The sequence below is a fragment of the Lepus europaeus genome, chromosome 1 (genome assembly GCF_033115175.1).
Source record: "Lepus europaeus isolate LE1 chromosome 1, mLepTim1.pri, whole genome shotgun sequence".
NCBI classification, from domain to species: Eukaryota; Metazoa; Chordata; class Mammalia; order Lagomorpha; family Leporidae; genus Lepus; species Lepus europaeus.
This window is the reverse complement of record NC_084827.1, coordinates 155,538,735-155,557,770: the sequence shown is the minus strand read 5'-3', so window position 1 is coordinate 155,557,770 and position 19,036 is coordinate 155,538,735. Positions and strand designations below refer to the sequence as shown.

At 36.0% G+C, this 19,036-nt stretch overlaps 1 protein-coding gene across 1 annotated transcript in view; it reads left to right on the top strand.

Moving 5' to 3' along the window:
• The window catches only part of ERBB4 (erb-b2 receptor tyrosine kinase 4), an 812,545-nt gene extending 810,295 nt beyond the window's left edge, over positions 1 to 2,250 (top strand). Inside the window, exon 28 of the mRNA XM_062197030.1 lies at positions 1,805 to 2,250. Within this exon, the coding sequence (XP_062053014.1) occupies positions 1,805 to 2,250 (446 nt within the window). The remainder of the gene's footprint in view (positions 1 to 1,804) is intronic.
• Positions 2,251 to 19,036: the final 16,786 nt, after the last annotated feature.

Here is a 19,036-nt window from a genome sequence, read left to right as displayed (position 1 = left end):
TGCATGGGAGATATGGAAGAATCTGGCTCCTGGCTTCAGATCGGCACAGCTCTGGCTATTGCGGCCATCTGGGGAGTGAACCAGTATATGGAAGACCTCTTTCTCTCTGCCTCTCCTTCTATCTCTGTGTAACTCTGACTTTAAAATAAAATAAATAAATCTTTAAAAAAAAGAAAGCAATGATCATGTCTATCAGAGTCTTCAGTGGCAGCTTCAAAATCTATTTTATGGCTCAGTATGAGTCCTTTTCTATGTGGTTATGTTCACTTATCAAGTATAATTTAGAGGTTCCCTAAATACATATTATAAATTAAAATAATCTGTCAAGATATAGAAAAGTTTTAATTTAATGATGAACTGTATCTTGGTGACACATATGTAGGTTTTCTGAAGATTTGGCAGATTGTCTTGAAAGCAGACAATCTGGGAAGATTGTCATTGAACCATAACGTTTTTTCTCCATATATAACCAGATGGTTATGTAAGTTTACATGAGGATAATAGATGAGTAGACTGTATTCACAAAAGAAAATACAAGTTTACTATTTATAAAGCTATAAAAGTAAAGGTTGCACTTCATTTTTCACAAGATAGTCATTTGGGATCAATAGTGTTTTATAAATTATTGAGCTTTCTTTAATTCATTTATATATATATATATATATATATATATATATATATGAATCTAGGATATTCATTATTGCCTTTCGACCTTTACAAATGATGCTTAATGGTTAACTTTATTAAAATGCTTATATTCGGAACTTGATTGAATTTTTGTCATCTACATGTTGTTGGGCTAAGTATAGGGTTTAGAAAGTTTATTTCAGAATGATGGCATCTGAACAAAGACTTGTGCCATATCCAAGTTCTGACTCAAAAATAGGAATAACTTAGTGTTTTGTGTGTGCAGTAAAAGCAAGAACCAAAAAAGTATCTGCTACATCTGTGTGTATATGTTTATATGTTATCTATATTATATACACAGAGATGCAATTAAGCTTGAGGAGAGCAGCATTAATTATCATCTTTTTTTATTTTAGGCTAATACTTATTATACCAGATGGATTTAGTAGACTGAGCCATACAAAAATAGGCACTAAATGACTGGTTCAAGATACAAAACAGCTATTTAATATGATTCAAACTTAGTTTGCTATTTTTCCGTTATGATTAAATATTGAAAATAATTTTATAATTATACTTTCTTATTAAGCAGTTTCATATATAACATCAAGAGAGCCAACTAGAAAATATTAGATGTTTTCTTTCATTTTTTCTTTAGATGCTCTTCTTCCTACATGTAAAAGTTCAGTGGGATCTTTGTTACTTGTACAGACATTCACAGGAAACCATATAGTCTAAAACAACTATTTCTTCACTTTATTCAGTGTGGTGTGGAGTTAAGCTACTAGTCCTTTGTTTTACCATGTGCTTTATAAGAATTCCGACTTCTCTACATTTTTCTAGCCTGATAGGCAATCTTATTTTCTAATATAAATTACTGACTTCCAGAAAAAAGAAGCATTAAAATAACTGGTCCCATATGTAGGAAAGACAATTAAGAAGAAAAGAAAAACAATCTGGGAGATAGGAATTCCGATCTTCACCTTGTTGTTGCCTTGTTTTGTTATTAACTTTGTTATTTCTGTTCCACATAAACATTTTTAGTAATCCACAAATAGCTGTGAGAAACAAGTGTGCGACTTTCTTGTTCTCAACAAACAAGTTGACCTTTGTTTATAACCTTCATCTGACACTTTCCAGAGAATATATGTTAACTGTTATTTTTGTGTGCCTTCAGAATACCTGAATCCTGTGGAAGAGAATCCTTTTGTTTCTCGAAGAAAAAATGGAGACCTTCAAGCTTTGGATAATCCTGAGTATCACAAGGCTTCTAGTGGTCCACCCAAGGCAGAGGATGAGTATGTGAATGAGCCATTGTACCTCAACACATTTGCCAACGCCTTGGGGAATGCTGAGTACCTGAAGAACAACGTACTGTCTGTGCCAGAGAAGGCCAAGAAAGCATTTGACAACCCTGACTACTGGAACCACAGCCTGCCGCCTCGGAGCACCCTTCAGCACCCAGACTACCTGCAGGAGTACAGCACAAAATATTTTTATAAACAGAATGGACGGATCCGGCCCATTGTGGCAGAGAATCCTGAATACCTCTCTGAGTTCTCACTGAAGCCAGGCACTGTGCTGCCTCCTCCACCCTACAGACACCGGAATACTGTGGTATAAGCTCAGCTGTGTAGTTTTGAAGTGGAGAGACAAGCCCACTCCAGTTTCCATACCCCCTCTCTTGCTCTGGTGGCCTTCCTTCTATCCCTAAGGCCAGTAGTTCTGACACTTCCCCGTGGAAGACATAGAGATGCAATGATAGTTATGTGCTTATATAACTTGAACATTAGAAGGAAGGGCTGAAAGAGGAAGACAGGTGGAACTGCACTGTTTCTTCATTTCTCTGCATGGGTTGGTTAGTAGAATGGAACAGCTAGAAAAGGACCTGAACATATGAGGCAGTACTGCCTGCTGCCAAACTAATTCTCAGCTCTTTTTTTCTTTTAGTGTAGAGGGTTGAAACACCTGTACTATCTGTTCCTATCTGTAGGAACTGATGTATGCATAATCAACTCCTCTGAAACCATATTAAAGTTTCCATCAGAACAAAAGGATAGCCCTTTCTAGTATAACATACACTAGTAACTCAGATTGAGAATCCGATTTCTTTTGCCAACAGTCTCTATCTTAGGAAGTAAGAATGGCCAACCAGTTTTTAAGTCTCTATCAAAGTTTGAAGCAGTAATTATGTTTTAAAGCCTATTCTTTTAATTTTGTTTTTGCTTTGACGTGGTCCTAATATTAGTTTCTTTCCTATATTTGCCTTTAAGTTCTAACTACAAGGATATTTACATCAAAGCTTTTTGACAGAATTTAAGTAAGAGATACTTAATATGGTGAAATAGATACTATTTTAAATAGACAGTATTTAAAATTAGGAGAGGAAACCAAGACATTAATCAAATGAAACAATAAATCAAGATTTCATGTTTGACACTATTGAATATATCCTCGTCTCATATTTTACATTCTTCGACATTTTCTTCTCCATAAAGTGACAATACTTGGTAGGCAGTTGGTAGTCTTAAGAGTAGAAAGGAAACTAGAGACAGTTCTTTATGGTTCAAGAAAACTACTGAAACTTTTAGGGGTGGTCCAATGACGAAATCCATTGAACTGGAAGAAACACTGGATTGGGTATGTCTACCTGGAAGATACTCTGAAACGTAGTTTGCACTTAAGCTATAATTTTATTTGTTCTTTTTTCCGAACTCCATTTTGGATTTTGAATGAAGCAATATGAAAGCAACCAGCAAATTAACTAATATAAGTACATTTTTTAAAAAGAGCTAAGATAAAGGAAGATAATGAAAATGCCAAACCAAGCAAATTAGGACTTTGGACAGTATCCAAGAATTATGGTGAGAGAGCCAGAACATTATCTACATATGATATCACATTTTCTCCGCAAGGAAATTTGTTCAGTTTGTATGCTCCATATGAAGAGATACAAGTATTGGCTTGAATTCCATGGAATTTCTAGTATAAGACTCTATTTATATTGAGTAGAAAGTAATTCTTTGCACATAAATTGATATAATAAAAACACAAACATTTGTGAGTATGGCTAGATCCTTGGGTCAAAAGTTGTAAATAAACATAAAGAATCTTCTCATGTAATTATTTTATTATCCAACATACTATTTGATACTCAATATAATAACTCTTCACACACTGCATTCTAGTTCTAGAACGATCTTAATTATGTTTTCATTTTGAAAGAATGATACATGATTAACCTACTTAACCTACTGAGTTGAGTGATAGGAACAAATGACAGGGATGAGTCTTCCGGAAAAAGAGGGCTCAAATCCTTAAATAGGAAAATTAGATGTGTCTCTCTTTTCTAAGAAATTCTGCCCAAGTCATTTAGATTTTTTTTAAATAGTCCTTCCTATTATTAAAGCATTGGTACCAAAAAGTTAGGGTCAATAGCTTAAAAGAAATCAATTAGAATAAATATTTTCATCAGCAAAGCAGGCAGCATTTAGACAAAAACAAACAAACAAACAAACAAACAAGTAAATCTATGTTTCTGCCTATTTTGGAAAAGTGAATGCATACATTCATTCATCCAATCTTATTTATTTCACTTCTTTCCATTTACCATCTACCAAAAGTGCAGTATTATGTGTGCTATGCCCGATAAATGGAATATTATCCCTAACTTCAAACAGGAGGTTCAAAACTTTACAGCCCAGGATATTAATTGGGAATGACATTTTAATTTTTTCATGGATTCGAGGAATCATATTACATGAACTATTTTGTAATAAACTATCATAAATTCAGTTTCTTAGCGAGACATCCCCTGTGAACTCATTTGGAACATGAATTAAAAATCCTTCAAGTTACTGAAATTGACAAACAGGATAGTTTTGATGTTATTATCCAAACACAAGCTGGTCTAGAAAGATATTGCATGCTAGCTAATCAGCCTATCTGGATTCTAATTTCAGCATTAAATCAACAGCAGATGATGGTCTTTGGCTTAGAACCTGGAAGTCTTTGGAGTTGATCTCTTCTTATAATGTGAGAAGTGAAGCAAATTGAAAGAGGGCAGTACAGCAGAAGACCAAGGATTGAGATCCCTTCTAGTGCGGCTCTAACACAAACTCCCTAGGGCTAAAGATGTGAAATGATTTGGGGACCACAGTCTCGTTGCTCAGAGTTCTCCCATCCGTTAAGAGAGGTCTTCACGGAAATGGGACCTCATGCAAGTACTTGTGAAGAATTTAACATAAGCCTCCTTTACTAGATAAATCTGTACCAACTCATCATGACAACACCCTTTTCGTATCCTATACCTCAACATTTCATTCTGATTTGCAATATTCCTGTGGTTTCTACTGGGATATAAAAGCAGAATCACTTATTTTAGAGAAGGAAAGAAAATGAACTTTTTATTGTTAAAGTAATAGGAAATTCTTTCTCCCAAGAACACAAGACTCTTATGTGTCAAGTAATCTCCCATTAATACCTTGGGGTAGATACAAATATAATTCAAAATGACCAAAAATTCTATACAATAGCACCACTCTACTATTCCTTTCAAGTGATTTCTGTAGTAAATAATTTGTTTGAGCTGTTTAAGGATTTCTTTGTCCCCTCACCCCCAGGAAAACATAATTGGAGTATATAAAAGGAAGACAGAAAAAACTTCATCTGTTCTAGACAATGACTTACTTAAACCAATAAAGACAAAATGGCAATGGAAGCCTGAAAAGTGTTTTGGAATGTCAGATTCCAATGTCCAGTTTTATCCATGGAAATATGCAGAATAAATTACATAAATTTAAGAAAATTTTATATTCAAATTACAGTGGCCAATTTCATAAATTACCAAGTGTGTTGATTATACATATCCTGGGAAATCTTATTTCCATGTGTGGAAAATCTTTAGAGTTAAATGATTGCATAAAGTAGTTCTTAAACAGATGAGACAAAGTATCCTCTTAGCCAGGTGATATCCAGAACCACAAAATATCAATACCATGGTGAGATGTTTAGTCCACTGAGCAACTCTTTGTCTTCTGAATAACATTAGTAGTACAAATTAGAATAAGATTCCTTTCTCCAGTAGTATTCTTGAAATAGCATGAACAACAATGCAGAAAGTCAAATTTCGTGGAATTTTACAAACTAAAAATAGATTCCTTTATCATAGCTCATGAAGAATGACTGAGCTATCTGTAATTTGAGAGAAGTAGAGTTCTATTAAGTGTTATAATGTATGTATTAAAACCTTCTAAAGGAAGGGAATGACATGACAATTGTGCGTATTTCCTATGCTAAGGAAAGATCAGTAAAAAGACCATCAGGCTCTGCTAGTAGATAAAGGTGAAGGGATGATCAGTGTGCTTTTTGAAGTGTCAGAATGAAAAGGAAATTAAAATTGTTTAAGCCTGACAGGAAAGAATGTATATACAAATTTTTCTAGATTACCTAACCTTTATTTCAAAACTTAAATTATTCATCCATCTATAATTGTTAATTATTTAGCTAGTGTATGTAGTTCATAAGGTAATAGAAAAAGTGATCATGAAAGCATGTATATATCTGGACAGAACCATGATAATGCTGTAAGATGTAGTTTTAGGTTATCAGCTGTTAAATGATTTTCATATTATTAAATAGATCAGACTAGAAAACTAACCACAAAGTATAATGTAACAAAATAAGATGTGGGATATAGAGATGTAAGGTGGACTTTTCATACTAAAAAAAATAAGTTTGCCATTTAAAATTGTTATTTGTTAGATTTAGCTGTAAGTAGGCATGAATGGTGCCACTTGTGAAAACTTGCTTTAAAGCATTACAATTTTTTTCTCATGCTTCCATTCCTTTATCTCTTTGAAAATGTATTAAGTGGAAAGTGAAGTTTCATTTTAATTTGCAAACACCACCTTGTAGAGTTTAACAAGCAAATATGTTACATATGACTTTAAGTAAGAAGTCTTCAAAATGAAGTAAAGGAAATGTAAATGTTCTATTACCTTATGGAGAGACAGCATGAGTGGTGTCATTTAGTTAATGAACAAATAAATTTAATTTGTGACATGTCCTTTATTTTCTTTTCCCACTATGGCCATAAGAGAATGACCCTCTTGTTTCATCCAAAAAACAAAGAATTAGTTAATTAGTTAACAGTTTTCTGATAAATAAATAAATGCTTATCTAATCATTTCAAGCTACTTTATTGCCATTCTTTTGGTTCTAGTTATTAGGGTAGACAATATTAGAAGTCCAGGTGTATAAGTTTCCAATTATTAAAAAGTCAGATAAACTCACTTCTACTGAGCAGAGAATCCTGCTCTGTCTCTCTTTGTGTTCATGGACTTTGGTATATGTCACTTCAAAGGACAGCCTTGTACCCATGTAAACACATAAAGGTAGATTGGGGTCTCCTGGTTACCGTTTACTTAAGAACAAATGTCAGTATACAGATATATTCCAGGCATAACTTTGAAAGATTATCATCAGTGGAGACCTTCTTAGTACTGATATTACAACAGGGCCAGCTCTTATATTTCTGGGTAGAATTAATACATTTTTAATGCCTTTGCAATAGGAGTTCTGTCTACAATTCCAAACCCAACACTGTTGTGGACATTTTCAGGCCAGGAACCCTTGTGTTTGAATGAGTGAATATTGCTTATCACCATGGGCTGTTTTGTTCCTTTCACTGAAAGAAAAGTCTCTCTAAAATAGTAGAAATTTCAGACACTCTTGTTCAAGTAGATTTAATAGAGGTGCAAAACTGTAGTTTGTGTCCCGTTTGCAGACCCCCACCTCACCTCATTCCTGGATAGGTGATACTTTGTGCAGAAGAAAATGCTCCTGAGTCATGGGCTGAAGACACTCTAAGCCCCAGCTTAATGGAGTTATTCACATGCTTTTCCTTCTAAAATATTCAACAGTCAGCTTTCCAAATATGTGATCCCTTGTTAGGGATCACAGAAAAATCCATTCTCTCTAGACTTTAGAAGAAAACAGCATCCCTACTATTTTCCCATTGACACAACTGGCCCAGTTCTCTTCACTTTCTACAAGCCTGGTTCAAAGTGTCCCTCCTAATGCTGTTCTGCTCTTAAGCCATAGTGGATCATTGAGGTCCCACACCCTACTTTTTGAAATACTGACAGCCTTTGCCCTCAATTGTCTGATTCTTCCATTGAAAACCCTAGCAATTTGGACGTTGTTTAAAGTATTTCTTAAATAAATTACTGTACAGAGGATATCTTATAACATTTTATGTTTTTCAGTGAAAATTGATGCAATGTTTTTCTCTGTAGGAATTTGAAATGAGTTAGCTGTGTGATCAGTCTTGAAACTCACATGTATGTATGTGTGTACATAACATAGGTAGAGCTTAGATTTAGTTTCTCCATAAAAACTATACATATAACTGAGATGTTATTTTACCAGAAATTTAACTTATTTACTTTATTTGTCATATTTTATTTCTGATCACAAATGTTTTACAGCTGCTGTAATTTCTTTTTTCCAAATGATGGGTCTTATTATCATAAAGGTAAAGGGTATTCAGCTTTGAGAACCACCTGCAACTCTTTTTTGGACTGTTCATACATGTAACAAATATGTAATGAGTGCAGTTTCACTATAATGAATATCCATGCTATCTAATAGAATGGTTCTTTCTCTACTTTTTCTCTTTAAGGACATTTGTTCTTTTAATGCTCTAGTGAGTTTTCCCCATATATAAATATAGGACAACACAGTTTCATACCTGTAGGCAATAGTCTAACTTGTCCAAACCACTTTGCCTTTATTGCTATTTTTACCCCTAACATGTAGATTTGTGCCCCAGGCCTGTAGGCCTTTTGAAGGAAACAAATCATACCTCCTCCGTGTTGACATAAACCTGGTTTTCAAGTCTCATTTCCAGATTTGTTTTTAAGTTAGTGGGGGTTTTACCTTTTCCCTTAATGTGAGAGTCATTTTCCTGTATATTTCTGGATCTCTCAGGGGTTGGGAGGGGGGAGTGAGGGGACTACAAGAGTAGCACTCCAAGAACCCTTTTGGAATTCCTTCAGTAATCAACTATGAGAGTTATTTTCTAAATGTAGATATGTAATCTGTTCTTTTAAAGTAAGGTACTTTGAAATATGTAGCATAAACTGGTACTGCTGTTAATGGGTCGATTATTAACTGAGCAGCTGTGCAAGGGCAGCTAACTTTGAATGCACATCTCAGTGGCTGGTGTGTCTTCATCTCATTTTATGAGCACCAGGGATTGCATTTCCACATGGTAGGACTGGTTCATCTCTCTTTCGAGCATCAATAGAAAAGATCAACTGAAAATGAGGTCAACATGCAAGACAATTCATAGCACAAAAATCTAAGTCGCTTTAAATCTTCTCTCAAACACTCATCTCATGCACACATCAAAGTGGTTTACTAAGATCAGCTTGGTTGATAAAGGGGGACACTTTACCAAAAAGGCAGAGGCTTAAGGTGTTATATACATTTGTATTCGTTTCCTTTTTTTCTTGTGAACGGAAAACAAGCCTTCTCTCCTATGAAGTCTCTTCAAAGGACAGGGGTGCAAGAATACCTTTGTGGTAAGCCATCAATGTTTCATTTAAACCCCAGCATTCAAAGTTAGCTGCCTTTTTGAAATAAACAAACAAAAAATACTACTGTATGTTTGAAAATGTGAATAGTATTTTTATAGCTTGTTAAAGACATGGCTAGTTGCATTTGTAAATAAGGATAATGTTGCTTTGATTTTCTTTCTGGGGCATCTTTATTTGGAACATAATTGTCTTTAGGGTTGATTTGTATATAAGTAATTGGCTTGTGATTGTTTCTTTTTTGGTTGGAAGTTATCATTTTGACATTACTTGTGATTCTGTGTTTAGCACTATTGTGACGTGTTCAACCTCTGCACTCGCTTACACAATAGGATATGCCAATTGTGTGTGGTGTGATATTATTTTAATTTTTTTCTATTTTATCTATGAAGGATTATGCACTTAACACATACTAACTTTTTTAATGTTAGGTATATTTTTAGTATAATTTCCCTTATTCTTTCTTCTCCTACAACTCTTCACCCTAATCTCCTTCCTTTCCCGAATTTCTGTTTTTATTTGAGAATGAGGGAAAAACAGTATTTTAAATTTATGTAATTAGGCTTTTTGGCTAGTTCTCAAGGATCCTCTTTTGGCTCTTGGGAAATAACTGTACCTGTACAAGGCATTTACAGAATGCGAACTGCTTTGCCTCATTCCGTACTGATCATCCCAGCTGAACAATTTGAAAACTGTTCTGCCTTTTTGTTACATGAATCTGTCAAAAATATATTTTTAATTTAATATAAATGAAATTCAATAAAATATGAAACAAATGTTGTCTTCTGTGTCAGAAAATTTTTATGAAACAAAATCCAATTGGGGAGGAGAAAATTTTTCTGGATTTAATAACATGGATATTTGAAAATGAGATTATTTTTGCCTATCTTTATAAATCTCGTTAGTTATTCCTCAGAACCTTTTGCTTGTTTGGGGTATCATACTTTTTGTGTGTGTTGTCCATCTGACACATATGCGTATTGATCTGTATAGACCTACTCATCTATTCAGATATGTTTATTTAACTGTGGTTAGTTTGTTTCTTAGGGAATTAAAAATAAAATATTTTAGGTTGTTTCCCAGTGACATTAATGATTTTATGATTTCTTTCTGCCCTCATTGCAGTTTTAAAATGGTTTCTAGCAGGTCTTTTGCTACAAAGAATCTGAAATTTTAGCATCATGCTTGCAGTGGTGGTGGGGAATGAGAGCTTAAGTAGTGATTAAGTGACTAATGACTTAAGGCACAGGACTATGATAGAGTGATTTCAGAGACATTGGTGACACAAAAAAAGATCTTCTAACAACATTGTCTTATTGCAAATTTTCTGTTTTAAAAATTGCTTATTACTCCTCCATGCATTCAAAGTTTAAGAATATTAATACTCCAATAATGTCTCACTAGAGTCTCTATTATTATTTCAAACTGTTATAGCTATTTGATTACACATGATGTAAACTGAGTCAGCAGTTTTTTATATAATATATTGGGATAAGTTCTCTTAAAGTAGTTTAGTTATAGGACATTAATAAACTATTTATAACATTCCCTGCTATTTTGTGAGTATGCACAGCAACCTTTGGATATTTTGATCCTTTCATCTAAAATCAGTGTCATGTCATAGTGTTCAGAGTGAAATACATCAAGATACTGTGCATGTTTTGCCATTGATAGACTGAGGAAGAGGAAGAAACAACTTTTGTTCCAATGAATTAAGGTACAGTTGACATATCTAGTGGCACGATGCTAGTTCATCGCAGTTGTAATAGTTCCTAGTAACACATCTCAGTTCTTAACCATGTGCACACTTATTCTGTATATGGTGGTTCATTTGTCTCACGATATCCCTTTAAGATAAATGTTATTGGAAAATAAGACTAAAATAAGAAATCTAGAGCCATACAACCATTCCAATTTATTACATTCTTGGGTCCATCTTCTGACTTAACATTCTTTCTTTTTTTTTTTTTTTATTTGTTTTTTTGACAGGCAGAGTGGATAGTGAGAGAGAGAGAGACAGAGAGAAAGGTCTTCCTTTTTGCCGTTGGTTCACCCTCCAATGGCCGTTGCAGCCGGCGCATCGCGCTGATCCGAAGCCAGGAGCCAGGTGCTTCTCCTGGTCTCCCATGGGGTGCAGGGCCCAAGGACTTGGGCCATCCTCCACTGCCTTCCCGGTCCATAGCAGAGAGCTGACTTGGAAGAGGGGCAACCGGGATAGAATCCGGCGCCCTGACCAGGACTAGAACCCGGTGTGCCAGAGCCGCAAGGCAGAGGATTAGCCTGTTAAGCCACGGCGCCGGCCTATGACTTAACGTTCTTTCTTGCCCGTACTCTTTCTCCCTCTGCTATAGAGGAACTTCATTCTGATAGGAACATACTTGAAGCTGGCACATGAACTCTTCATTAACAACTTGACAACTGTTCTTTGAATACAACTAAAAACTTTACTTCACCTCCTCAAACTGACAGCAATTTAGTAATAATGGAGAATTAGGTTCCTTTCATTCTAAGGGCAAAGAGATTTTTCAGATGGCTATCTAGAGGCATTACTCATTGTGTGCCTTTCCCAAAGTACTAGCAATCTACTTGGTAAAGGCGCCACTTTCCACCTAGATATGTTGGAAAGGAATGAACATAACTAGATCTCTGGCAATGTCATTACATATATTAATGTTAATAGAGGTAAAACTTCACACAAGATACCTAATTTATAAATTAGTTGGGAAGATTTTAGTTTTTGCTTAAGCTTTATTTATTTGAGAGGCAGTGGGAACAACAGACAGAGGAAGATCATCCATCAGCTGGTTCACTCCCCCGCCCCAATGCTCACAAGTGTTGGGGGAGTAGCAGGCAGAAGCCACGAGCCTGAACTCCTTCCAGGCTCCCATATGTGTGGCAGGGCCCCACGTACTTGGATCATTCTCAGCATCCTTTCCATGTGCATTAGCAAAAGCTGGATCAGAAGCAGGGCAGCCAGGATCTGAACCGGCACTCCAACATGAGATGCCAGTATCCAAGTGGTGGCTTAACCCATTGCACCACAATGTCCATTTCAAATTTCTAGGGCTTAATACATGTTAAATGATCACTGTAAATTTTTTCTGAAACACAGAAAAAGATCAGATTCTGGCCGAGTATCAAAACTCAAGATGATGATAGATAGGGGGAAAGTCATGGAGAAACTATGAGACATATACAGGCATCTATTGGAGATATGAGGCTAAAATGAGTGTCAAAATTTAGCCTCCAACTGTTCTTTTATGTTTTTACTCTACATTCCTGAATTCACAATTGTATAATTTTGAAACCCCTGTAAGGACAAAAGTATGTGTGTATGTATGTGTAAACACACACACACACACACACATAGACTAAAATATATTATTCAACATACTTAAAGATAGATTCATATATTGCAAAACTTAATACCAAATTTCTATTTCCACCACAAGCCCCAAGATATATGTTATACAACAAGTTGTACTCATAAAACTGTAGATTGAGCAGGTGCATAGTTAGCTAATTTTATGTCCCTCCAAAGTATTATCAAGCTTCATGATAAACCATGGGGAAAAAAGCCACTAGACAACCATCTTAAGATTAGAAAGAGAAGACTGTCACCAAGATAACAATTTTAAAGCTATAAACAGAATAATTCACCACAAGATAGCAATCAAGAGACTGTAAACAAAATGGTTCACAGGAGGTATGAGTATATTGGAATACTTGTACTTGCAAGTTATCTATAGATTTTTTAAGAGAAAAATACCCATGTTGCAAACTACTTGACCTGTTTCTACTTACTTGTCTTTCAGTCAAATAGAGTCCTACAAAATAATGTAATCAATGATATCTGCCTGTTTTAGAAAACACAACACTTCCAAGTTTAAAGACATTTTTGGTTACCTGCCACAGATTCCTACTGCAAGATGCATGTGTATACAATAAAATATCCTGAAAACCAAGCTTCATATCTCAGTCCAATTATCTAAATATTGTCCTTTTATGTCATCGTCATCCATATGTTCAGGGATTTATGAAATAGTCCTGTGGTTACTTCATAGGAACTATTAAGTTTATGTGGATTTGCAGCCATCTGAACAACAGCAATGACATTAAACTAAAAATATATTGATTGGATGCTTTCCATACACTGACACCCCTGTGAAGAAGCTTGTATACGCTGTCAAAGAGACAACATTCACAACAATCCTACTTAGTTAGGTGCCAGTATTTTTAAGATGATTTGAAGACTTATTCAAAGTCACCCAACATGTTACAGAGCTGAGACACAAATCCTCTTGATATCAAAATGCTGGCATTTTTAATCATATTAATCAAATTGCAAATTAAAATTCTAAAATATACCAGGTTATTTTTTTGACCTGACAGATCTTATAATTTTGACCAGACAGAATCTTATAATTCTAGTCAAGTTCAGGATTCAATAGGCAATTGGAAGTATAGGAAACCAACAGTGAAAAATCACACACACTGACTCCTTATAACATACACACAGTGCCTACTTTTTATGTTCAAAGCATTGTGCTAGGCTCTGTTAGGGCTGAGTGACAGGTCTTCAACAAATTCATGGAAAATGTCTTACCATGAATAATTTATGTGTAGATGTCAATGTTTTGTGCCAAAATGAAATTCTTTTAATTTTTTCAAAACTGATTTGAAGTTCCCTAATCCTTTTTTCCTTATGCCAAATAGCAATTACCTTATAATATTGATAATGATATATTAGTTATGATTTTTCCTCACACATTTAATCTCAAATGTGGAATAAATGTAACTTTGTTTTTCCTTTAACAAAACTTAGTGCCTTCCTGAATTTCCACTTTATCCAAAGGCACAAAACATAAAGCAAGTAAGAGATTTTCAGAAAGAATTTGGACCATAGCCAGTCAGTTGACACCTTTCCCTATCACTTCCTCTGAGAGGTGGCATCTAAGTTTAGGGAGCTAGATTACTAAGAACTCTGAAGTTTCTGTAATAATGATAAATTCAACCTGAAATACACAAAGTTCTCCATATCAGTGGGTTGGGCACCAATGGTTTCAACCATTGTGAATGAAAATTATTCAGAAAATATTACATCTGTATTGAGCATGTACAGACTTTTTTGCCTTGTTATTATTCCCTACACAATATAGTATAGCAACTATTCATATAGTACATACACTACATAAAGTGTTATAAGTAACCTAGAAGTGATTTAAAATAAATAGCAAGATGTGAGTAGGTTATGTGCAAATCCTGCCATTGTATACAAAGGCCTGGACATCCATGGATTTGGGTATGTGCAGGAGTTCTGGAACCAATCTCTCAAAGATACTGAGGGAAAACTGCATCATCAACTTATATAAAAGCTTATTTATGAGGTGCATATGATAGCTTGTTTCCAAATAATGTGTTAGGGGTCCAGACTACTTTGTCTTGTGACTCAGTATGTTAATTACTGTCACAGAGAAAAAAGAATGTTGGAAAGTCAAACTTCACACTGGCCCAGAGAAGAAGTGACACATAACCCCTGCTCCTTGTCCATTGGTTGGAACTAGTCACCTAGTCCTGTTAAGTTTAAGAGATCTATGGGAGCACATAATTTTAAGAGAATATTAATTTGACACATGGATGATCATTTATTATGACATTGAATGGGATTGTCTAATCCTCAGCTGATAATATCTAGCGATGATGTCTGTTTAGGCTAAATAGTATATATTTGGCTGTTGGTATGTTTCACTCTTCTATGCTGTCTTCCTTTGATATGTCTACATTCCCACTCAACTTTCAGAAATGTAATCCAATGTGCATTTCATTCTCACATGCTCTTAATGTGACCATGATCCTCAGGCACTCCTGCAGATCTCTAATCCTTTTTAAAAGAAGCAGTAAAATTTTCATGCTTCTGAAAACTTGATCCTGATACTTAGAGCTCCACATTAACCTCGTCCAAGGCAACTTCAATCCAAGCACGGATAAATCTCTGAGGCCACTTTTCAAGGTTCCAGCATAAAGTAGGGAATGACCGGCTTTTCCAAACTTAGAAGAAGGTGCAGAAAAACTTCATATATTGATGGACACTGACCAGAATCCATCATTTCCCTTTCTTCTTCAACATTTATCTTAAGTTAGAAGCGCTTCATACACTGGAAAATGGGATTGGTAGGAAAAGTGAGTTCTATGTAACCAGTACTTTTCTAAATAGAATATTTGAAAGCAAAAATTGAGTTATTTTTCTGGTCTAGTTCTTTTATGCATGGCCCTTATCTGGTAGCCTGAAGTCCTTATGGCTGGAAAAACTGTGTGAAGTGGGAAAAACAACTATTTTCTAGGAATCATGCTAAATAAATTACATGCACCATTTACTTAATATTTTATAAATCATTAGATAAGAGATGTGTTTTAACATTTGCTAGGTTCTGAATATGTTAGAACACATTAAAATGACTTCTACTTGGATGAAAGGCAAAACTCTGTGACATACTGCTCTGAAGAGGAGACAACTGCCACTCAAGGCTGCAGGGCATCCTGCATCTGGGGGAAGGGTATCAGCAAGCTGGAATTGTAGGGGACTTATCCAAAGTTACAGAGCTAAGAGATCATGTTGCTGGAATTCCAACTAAGAAGCTCATATAAGCCTGTTCTCTTACCCACTTTCTTTAGTCAGACTTTAGCAGGCATTCTTGTCACTATACACTTTGGATCTCTTCTTTCCTGTCTTGCATACTGTGTCACTTGTGTGACTGCTGTGGCGTCAGTGTTGAACTTCTGGGCGTTCACTCTGCTTTGGCACATTCTATTTTCCAAACCCCTTGTGCTTAGTCATGACTTGTCCCCTAGAGTTTCAGGGATGGGCAAGGAGGTAGCTGGAAAGGGCACTAACAACTGTGATTATATAGTTTAAGACAGAAACGAAAGTTACTTTTAAAGTCATTTATGTCTGTACTCAAATTAGTATGCTTACTGTCATAATTCTGGTAAAAGCATCCTGGTATCCAATATTTTTAAAAAAATGCACACTACTTTGTAGAAAAATGCTAACAGCATTTGATAATTAACAATAGAAATGTAATTGCTTTACAATCTACAAACTTTGATTGGCCTCATTCCTGGCTTTTGCTAGGTTCTCCCTGTCAGACAATGACAGACCAATTAGTAATCATCCTAATATTCACTACAATACTCAGATTGGCAACTTTATTATTGTATGACAAATATAGTTTTTCTTTCCAGTTCTATCTGATTTTATGAACTAGTTTAAAGATTGTGAGGCAGACATTTAGCCTACTAGTTAAGACACGGATTAAGATGCTCACACTCCTTATAGCTTCTATCCCTTATAGGAGTGCTGGAGTTCAGTTTCCAGCTCTGGCTCCTGATTCTAGCTTCTGCTAATGTGCACCCTTGGAGGCAGCAGATGATTGCCCAAGTAACTGTGTTCTCAATATCCATAGGGAGGCCGGCGCCGCCGCTCAACAGGTTAATCCTCTGCCTTGCGGCGCCGGCACACCGGGTTCTAGTCCCGGTTGGGGCACCGGATCCTATCCCGGTTGCCCCTCTTCCAAGTCAGCTCTCTGCTATGGACCGGGAAGGCAGTGGAGGATGACCCAAGTGCTTGGGCCCTGCACCCCATGGGAGACCAAGAGAAGCACCTGGCTCCTGGCTTCGGATCAGCGAGATACGCCGGCCGCAGCGGCCATTGGAGGGTGAACCAACGGCAAAAAGGAAAACCTTTCTCTCTGTCTGTCTCTCTCACTATCCACTCTGCCTGTCAAAAAAAAAAAAAAAAATCCATAGGAGAGATCTGGACTGAGCTCCCAGCTTCCAGCTTCAGCTCCCACCTTGTAATTATGGGCATTTGGTTGGTGAACCAGTGGAAACTTTTCTTTGTGTCTTCGTGTCCCTTTCTGTCTAACCCTCTTTGACCCTAACATAAATAAATCAAAAGATTGTACATATTAAAGAATTACATAATGAAAAATATTGACATCTTACTTGTAGAACATAGGAGGGACATCACAGAAAATATTTTAATACTGACCCAGATTGAAATCAATTTCTTAAGTTCAGAAACAGTCCTGATATTGTTGTCAAAAACCCAACAGCCAAGTACTAATAAGATACTGTGCAGGTTCCTGCCTAGTTACATGCTTAGCTTGAATTTTATGTGGGAAAAAAAGGGAAAATATTTAAAGGTAGAGTCTGATAGTTGCAACAAGAGAACTAATATGGAGATAATCAACAGTTTCTTGGAATGAGGATGTTAGGGCATTTGAAAACGCTGAACTATTAAAATAGTTCCAAATGAATGCATGTAATTGAAGATGCTCACTGAAAAATATATTAGAATACAAGGTTCTCTTTTTATAAAACTTTAGCCACCAAAAAAATCATTAAAGTTATTTAACAATAACAATGACTGCTCAAATTCATAATTTTGATAGCAAAAGATGATTATTCTGATCTGATTCACAGATTCTAATTCTGAATGTTCACAAAGCAAAACTGCCACTGGGAAGTCATTTACTTCCATTACAACAGTAAATTTCCAGCAATCCAAATCCTTGGGAAAGTCTGTCTTGTCCCTCAAAGATAGATGTGGTCGTAGGAGGTACAAGAACGGTCTGTGTGCAAAAGACAAACACATATAAATGGAAGTTGTAGATTTTCTAGTAGATGGATGCACAGTAGCAAAGAAAAAGTGATGTTACCAGTGAAGCCGTATACCTACATACTAACACCTAAAATTTCAAAATATCTCAGAGGTTCAACAAATGATGAATAATTTAAAAATTGTTCACTGGGAAGATAACCTGCGAAGCGTCCAGTGTCAGAGAAAAAATCTGAGGAAGAAATGAGCAGCTCTTCCCACATAAGAAGCCCTTGAACAAACGACAGTGAATTTCAGTGACTCTACTTCCTAAATAACTGCTCCCAAACCAACTGACAGTGAAGAATCAAAAGAACCAAAGCAGCTGCTTTGAGCCTAGGCATATAGGCTTCTTTCTGTTCCTTTTCTCTGCAATTATCATGTTCAGTATCCTACATGGGTCCCCTCTTTTTAATTCTCTCTGATATTCAGGATGGAAATCTCATCATTGTTTATATCATTCTGCAGTTCACATGAAGATTTTGGCTTCCAAATATCTCAGTAAGGTCCTTGGCTAAGAATGCAAAAGTTCAAACTCACAAACTCAGAGGAAGAAAAATCCAATGAGGTGAGCCTTTTAGATTCTGCTGTTCAGCAAGATCATTAAATAGATAAATTCCAGAAAAATGTTAAATGCCATCTTGGTAGGGAATAGCAATTGCAACATGGAATTGTGGCCACGGTGTTGGTGTTGTGGTGGAATAGAGAGCTTATGTTTTGAGAGTGTGATTGATGTAGGCAGGCATACAGGTTAAAATTGATTAGGTTTGTGAGCTGGAAGACCATGCCTTCACCATACCCCTATGTGACCTCATGCCCCTACCTGGACACACCTGAACACCCACTGGCCAATCAGGTTAATTAACCACTCGCATTTGAAAGTGAATTAAAAGCCTGGGACCTGGTGTGCCCGTCCTTTTCTTTCCTTGGCCTCTTGCCAGTACGGGGCTGGCTGCAGCCCTGCGCCTCCAGGACGTGTGGCCTTCAGGCCACCCACCTACTTTATGGCTTAGATATTCCTCCACGTGGCTGGTTCCTGGTACTTGGTATGAACTCAGATTTATTCTTCTCTTTTAGATAAAACCTTCACTCTCCGAAGCATTTCCCTTACTGAATAAAAGCTTAAAAATGTACTATGCTGCCTCGTTCA